Source organism: Alligator sinensis, unplaced genomic scaffold, assembly GCF_000455745.1.
Source record: "Alligator sinensis unplaced genomic scaffold, ASM45574v1 scaffold1084_1, whole genome shotgun sequence".
Classification (NCBI taxonomy): domain Eukaryota; kingdom Metazoa; phylum Chordata; order Crocodylia; family Alligatoridae; genus Alligator; species Alligator sinensis.
This window is the reverse complement of record NW_005842677.1, coordinates 793,669-800,970: the sequence shown is the minus strand read 5'-3', so window position 1 is coordinate 800,970 and position 7,302 is coordinate 793,669. Positions and strand designations below refer to the sequence as shown.

Sequence of the window (7,302 nt, the reverse complement as noted above, 5' to 3'; positions counted from 1 at the left end):
GCAGGAATACAATTGTGAGGATTATAGTGCCACCCCCCCCAAGCTAGAGTAATAATCCCAGCCACTGAAGGTCTTGGCTGAACAGCGCTGCCATTTTTGTAAGTTATTAGCAAACTCAGTTTCACACTTGCCTGCCAGACTTAACACAGATATTTCCTTTCCTTTCCATGTGACAAGATAATTAGTAGAATTCACAGACTGTTTGGAATTGGACAGGCCGCATCATGAGTGCTTCTGCTATGGCCTCACACTTGCAACCTCCAGGCTATCAATCATAGGCTCTAGTGCCTGCGCCACTCCAGCCCCCAACACAGATACTGACAATTTGTAAGTTAAATACCAAAATTTGCCTTCTTGCATGCCAAAAAGACCATTCTTTGCATGCCAAAAAGACTTTATTCATTATAGTTCAAGACAGTTATAGCTTCATTAAGTTTTTGGAGTTACTGATTCAAGAGAAATTAGATGTGATGCCTACTTTCACACCAGCAAATAGCACTGCTTTGATTAAGGTTAATTTACTACTATGGACTTGTAAATTCAGAGAACTTTCTACAGTTTTAACTGGACTTTCCTTTCACTGTGCTGTTCATGAAGGTAGGGGAAGACTGTTTCTTTACCAGTTTCACTCTACACTTGTCTTTACTTAAGAGGGGATAAGCTAAAAGAGAGAAAAGGAGAAAGGCAACTCCCCCCCACCAAAAAAACTACAACAACAACAACGAATTTCATGTTTGCAGCCTTCATATTGTTTGCTCTGCTTGTAGGTGTCATCCCCTCCACCACCCACTTTCAGTCAAAAGCCCTTTGAGACAGGGATCTACTCCTCTAGTCATAGAGCGCCTAGCTTGCTTGACTGTTTAACAAAAAGGAGTTGGCCCTTGGTAGGCTACTAATACAATTCTACTAATGCAGCCTTACCGTCACTTGAAATGTCTGCAGCGGCTCTCCTCCTTCATCATACATGTACTGTCCCAGAAGTATGCCTTCTTCCTGATATTCATCATCCAGGCCCTAACACCAAGAGAAAGCCTTTGATATTTTTTTTGTCCACAGATCAAAAAAGCAAAACCAAAAAGACACCCCCCGCCCAGCAGGGATTCTCAACCAGGGTGCCACAGCGTTGAGATCCTTTCGAGTACTGCAATGACGCACAATATTAGCACTGTTAGGTCTGCAAATATGATTCACAAGATAAACCCAGAGATTTCAAACAGGAATCCAGAGTGTCAAAAACATTCTGACCTGCTGTGACCAGCAGAAGAATCTCTCTATTAGAGAATAAGAACATAAAAACTGCCATTTACTGGGTCAGACTGTAGATCCACTTTGTCCAATATTCCATGGCAGAAAGCAGATGCTGAAAAGGAGAGCAAACAGGAAACAACCAGAGTTTCTTCCCTGTGCCTCCCCAACTTGCAGTCTCTCTTTAGTCAAAAACTAAATGAAAAACAAAAAACTGGCATTTTCTGAGGGGTGCCTCAAATCTAAAAAGGTTGAGAACTACTGCCCTTAAGGTACGTCTAACATATCTTCTGCTAGACGCAGGCTGCCATCCCAGCTACCTCAAGTACTTCAGGCAGTCTAGCCATAGCAACAGAACTCTGCATGCTATTATTTTCCCAACAGTCTCCCATGAAGACATACTTTAGGTGTTAGCTACATTTACAAGCTATCACTGTTTAGAGGGGAAAATAGCAAAGCCACTATTTCTTATGATAGAGAAAATCAAGTCCCAAAACTAACTAACATACAAAAAGGCAGGCAGGGGAAATAGTGGAAAGTTTCTGGGAAGAACTGGATTGGTACTGCAGCTAACTCTTACAAATTTCAATTCCATTAGAAATCAAGCTTAAAAGGTTTCTGGAGGTCAGAAAACTAACCACACTCTGTTGAATGTTGTAGATCACTTGTGGCAGTGCCTGAACAGGATCATAATGCATTCTTGTTAGAGGTGCACCGATACACTGGCCCGATATCAGATCGGTATTGATATGGGGAAAGCTGCCTATAATCGGATATTGACCCAATGGGGCCGATAAATGCCTGTGCTGCACGCAGCTGCGGTGCAGCATGGAGCAGAGGCGGCAGCATAGACAGCTGCCTCCAGCTGGTAAGTCGGAAGGGGATGGGGGAGGGAAGGGGCGTGGGCAGACTTCTACTGTTGCTTGCACCCTGGGAGGGCAGTTGGGGAGTGTGCGCCCCTGGATCTGCGCAGGGTGGGATGGGCAGCAGCTGCGGGGTGGAGCTGGAGCCGGAGCTGTGCAGCTCTTCTGGCTGAAGGCTGGGCTCGGAGAGGGCTCCAGTGGCGCTGGGAGGAGGCTGCACCCACCTCAAATTTTGCTCCAGCCCCGTGCTGCTGCCTGGCATAGCCATGGTTTTTTCCGGCACTTGGATGGAGGCGGAACGTTCAGCCAGGGCTGTGGTGGGCAGTGACGTGGGGCTGGGAGTGGAGCCGAGGCAAAATTTGGGGTGGCTGCCGCCTCCTCCCAGTGCTGCTGGAGCTGGCTCTGAGCCCAGTGAGAAAAGCCTTGTGTAGCGCTGGCTCCTCCCTGCAGCTGCTGCCTGCCCCGTGCCGTGCAGATCCAGGGGCACATGCTCCCCCACCCAGGGTGGAAGCTGCCCCCACCCCACAAGCCATACCTCTGTCCCACACCTCCTTGGGCAGTGCCTGCCCCTGCCCCCTCCCTCACCAAGGAAGTTGATCTGCACCCCCTTCCACCACACCAGACTTACCACCTGGAGGCAGCTGTATCAGATATCGCATCAGTATTGGCCAATATGCCTCCTTAAATATCGGCTATTGGTATCGGCCCCCAAAATCTCCATCGGTGCACCCCTAATTCTTGATATGAACAGAAGTGTGCTTTACAGGTTCTCTTAGGATAATACTTACACACAACGTTGTGATTTTCTAATTTACCTTAATAAGCTATAGCTAGTCATTTAGTATGGAAATCTGTCACTAGCAGAAAGTTCAACCAAACAGGACATCAACTTTTCTTTAAAGTGCTTTCTTGTGGAACAGATGGGTAAACTGATAACAAAATCAAAAAGCACTTTTAAACAATGCTTTACTTCTCACATTCCTAGGTCTCAAAGCTATTTAAGAAAAAAGGAACTGCTTTAGGACGAATACTGCAAGTTTTTTTCTTAAATCAAACTGGTTACAGCAATTATTTTTCAAACTATAAAAAAAGGTATCCAACTCAAACACTGGACAGTGTTAAAGACTATTTAATGCCTTAAGTTTACCGAAAACGGACTTACATATACTGTAAAATCCTTAGGTGCACTGGTAATGTTACCCGTCGGTGACAGTGTTTTTGGTATATGTTCCAGCGTAAAGGCTGTTGGGTAGATCTTGATAGAAAGTCGAACTACAAGGTACCCCTGTGATCCTTTGAAAGCCCAGCAGTTTCCTGGATACATCTCAGGCTAAAGGTCGGTGGAAGAAAGCAAATACTGAACATATTTGTGAAAGTACTTTTGAATTATTAAAATATTTTGATTAGGTCCTGCCACTAGCTGGGTTCTGTACTCTGCTACATAAATAATTCCATTCATTTAAGACTATTCAAGTGAATCATTGATTCAAAACAGATTATTTTTCCTGTTTGCAATTGTGATCCTAATCACGATACATTCTCTGCAACATGTCTATTATAGGCCACAGACAGGTGCTAACTGGAAATGATAATCATAAACAGGGTTTAAGCATGACTTATAGGGTGCCCTGGTGTTGTACAGGCTCTCTGCAGAGAGCTACATTCTCAGAAAAATGCAAAGTTTTAAATAATTTTCCAGACTACATAAGAGCCCTAGCATCTAAAATGTCATCTTAACCCAAATATCAATGTGGAATGTTTACTCGACCTTTAATTACCTGAATTACCACTCTGGGAGATTGCGAGAAATACCACAAAGGAATTCCAAAGAGACTAATTAGTGCTGTTTTAGTTTCATACGTCTCAGAACAACGAGTACTCAGAATACTACCACCTCAAGAAGACAAAGAAAAAGTCAAATTAACACAAATAAGAAATGATTCTGTATTTTATTCCGTCTTTTATCATGAAATTGGCCTACTTGGTTAATTATATATCACGCCAGCTTAAGCAGAATCTGTCAGTGGTTTACTTCGAAGTATTACAAGCCTGTCAATTTTAGCAATTTTTCTTTAAGCACATTAATATGGAGACAAAAATGTTTCCCGTTTTTCTAAATACTAGTACATCAGCTTTAAGTGGCAAGTGTGTTGTAATCAAAACGGTTTAAACTTCTGGATAGGTGAGCATTTTCCCCAGTAAGTTTTGTTCACCACTGCTATATCATACAAAATAGTTATCACACAACTATCTCCTTATTTTTTCTTCAGAACATATGTATAGAACAATCCTACTGCAGGTACACCCCGTCCCCCAAAACACACACGCAACCAAGTTACTAGTTTATACACACTCTAAAAGATGTGTACTACCAAGTGTGAAAAATGTCTAGTACGAGTACATACATCCACCTATCACAAATTAAAACAAGTTAGTTCACCCATTTTTTGTCACTCAGATAAAAAGTTAATTGCTACACATTTCTAGGATGCAAAATGAAGCCAGATTTATCTACTATTCAATGACAACTGTATTCAAGTCTCTGTTATATTTACCTCCAGATTCTAAAGCGAAGTCCACCATACCAGTCTTGTCTTGAGAATAGAGTTTCAGTGCATTATTTACAATAATGCGTGCTTGCTATAGGTACGTTGAAGAATGAGAAGAAAAAAAAACATTTGAGTAGTTTGGTTGTGTGCGCACAGCTAGGTCAGAATGAATACAATTTTATTTTTAAAAGAATCCTTGCGCTCCACTTCATTAAGAGGTAGGAGCCAATTTTGATACGTGGCAGATAGACTAAACTGATATCTTAATTCATTTTGGATGATTCCTTCCTAAACTTCCATTTTTCTATCCATTAAGCTACATTTTACTTCTTTGTACTTTGGATATTCCCCAACTCTCAAGACGGTACAGTTTGACAGCTCTTACAGATAAAGGCAATAGAAATTATGTTAGCTGTTACATACAATTTAGCTATTTATTTAAAAAACATAAGAATGATAATGGATTTAAGTAACAAAACTAGTAATGCTTATAAATACCCAATTACAAGTTCATGGAGTTGTACCGCTGTCAAGTACTTGCACTGTTGAGCCTTAAATTGATCCCCAAAGAGATGTACAAAGAGCCTGTGGCACCATGTGCACCAAGCAATACTGTGCACAATAAAAAATTAAAAAAAAAACCAAAACAAAACCTAAAAAGGATTATATCAACTGTTGCTGAAAACAATAAAATAGGAAATGCTGCCAGGTTAGCTAGCTTAATAAGAATTACATTTCAGACTTATTTTAGACTTTTTTGAATTCTCATTAAACTAATTTATCTTATATTTCCTTTTTTTTTTTTTTTAAATCATTAACTTACATTTGACTATTACATACAGTAAACACTTGCTTAAAAAACAAAAAAAAAAGTTATCAGCTCAACTTCCAATGCTCTTTTTAGAAGGCTTACCGCTTCTGAGATACCAGAAATCCCAGCATTAACAGCACTTGTAACAATTTCAGAGGTTGACTTTTGGTTTGAGACAGACATATGAAAAGATATGTTCTTGAGGATTCGCATCTCTAGATCTTGTAACAAGGTCTGCAAATCATTCTTGCTCACGAATTTAGACATCAGCCACTGCAGCAGCGATTCAGAGAAGTCACTGTGCTGGTCACCAAAAAACATAAGCTTGACAGATTCCTTGATCTGGGCATCTACCTGGTGAAATCCATCAATAATAGAATCTTTATAAAAAGTCATTAAAGGAAATGAAAATAGACATTTGCAGAAACAGTAAAAGGTTTTCTGAACAGTCAATGAATAGCGTTAATCTTGGTGAGGCCCCCTATACACATTATAGCTATGTTGCATGTTAATTGTGGCATAAATGGCAAGGGTGCCCCACCCGCACCCAATTTAAGGCATCATACAATGGCAAACCAGCCATAAAAATAGTCTATTTATATCAAAGTAACTGCTGGTTTGTACGGTGTCTTAAACTGAAGCTATGGCAGGTCACAGGTCAGGGTCAGCAATCTGCTGATTGTTGGCCCTAGCCCCGACCTGCAGACACTCAAGCTTTCAATCTGCTGGTACTGGGAAGGCCTGAGATCCCCCTGCACTGGCAAGTAGAAAGCTTTCAATTTGATCCCCAATCCCAAAATTGCACCTTGTGCCACACGTGACGTGGCACGAGGTGCAATTGTTGGGACTGGGCATCAGATCCCATGGTGCCTTTAAAAATGAACTTGTGCAAAGGGCTTGAGTTACCTCAGCTGGAAACCTCAGTTGGCATAGCAAACCTCTGATGGAAAAAAGGGTACATCTTGCAGCACTTGAAATACACTCTTTGAAATTGCTCTTGCAGGTGAGGGGAAAGATGGTCATCAAAGAGTCTTTAACTAAATACCCTGGTTTTGCCAATCAACCTTTTGTCTTCTACTTATGTCACCGTTATTCACGAATAGTGAACATATGATCAAGTGCTAAATTGCATTAAACTATTCATTTGTCATCACTAAAGCCATCACCTTATTTTACTCCCAGTAAATAGTTTGAGTTGTTAAAGACCATGGCAAACTTCTGAAGCTTCAAAAACAAAAGATACAATACATACAAAGACGGTCCTTTTCCACAATAAGTCAATAAACAAACCACAACTACATTATCCTCCTGAATAAGATGATACATTTATATATAAATTTATAAATGCAATCTGCTTGGCCTTAAGTTTGAAGAATTAAGTCTTTTTTAACAGAAACAAGCAGAACTTAGTTTAAAAAAAAAAACAAAAACAAAAAAACCCTGTCACAACCCAAGGGTGTGATTTTGTTTGTGCGCGCTTCGGCACTGCTAAATTATTTCCCGCCACGAGGAGCTTTCTTTGCAGGGTGCATTTCTTAGTTGCAAAGAGAAGTGCACAGTGCAAAGGAGTTCCTGCCACCCGCATGCAAATTTGTGTCCCACTATTGGCCAGTTCTAAATTATTCCCACGTGGCGGCTAGCAATTGGCTTGCTAGCCGTATAAGAGGCTTGAGCGGTTTCCGCCCAAGTTGGAGGACTCCACGACTATCAGGAGGAGGAGAACTTCACGTCTCCTGAAGATCTCTAAGCTCTGCGGAGCCTATCGGACCCAGCGTATACCTTGAGAAGGCTATAGGGGTCTGATCAACCTCTGGCCTCTCCCCGTCGCCGAACG

At 41.4% G+C, this 7,302-nt stretch overlaps 1 protein-coding gene across 17 annotated transcripts in view; it reads right to left on the bottom strand.

Moving 5' to 3' along the window:
• The window catches only part of SUN1 (Sad1 and UNC84 domain containing 1), a 51,375-nt gene that overhangs the window by 2,196 nt on the left and 41,877 nt on the right, over positions 1-7,302 (bottom strand). For all 17 annotated transcript variants that reach the window (XM_006033912.3, XM_025215811.1, XM_025215810.1 and 14 more), the window contains 5 exons: positions 5,571-5,822; positions 4,664-4,748; positions 3,887-4,002; positions 3,271-3,438; positions 922-1,014 (listed from right to left, as the gene is read on the bottom strand). In XM_006033912.3, the coding sequence (XP_006033974.1) occupies positions 922-1,014; positions 3,271-3,438; positions 3,887-4,002; positions 4,664-4,748; positions 5,571-5,822 (714 nt within the window). The remainder of the gene's footprint in view (positions 1-921; positions 1,015-3,270; positions 3,439-3,886; positions 4,003-4,663; positions 4,749-5,570; positions 5,823-7,302) is intronic.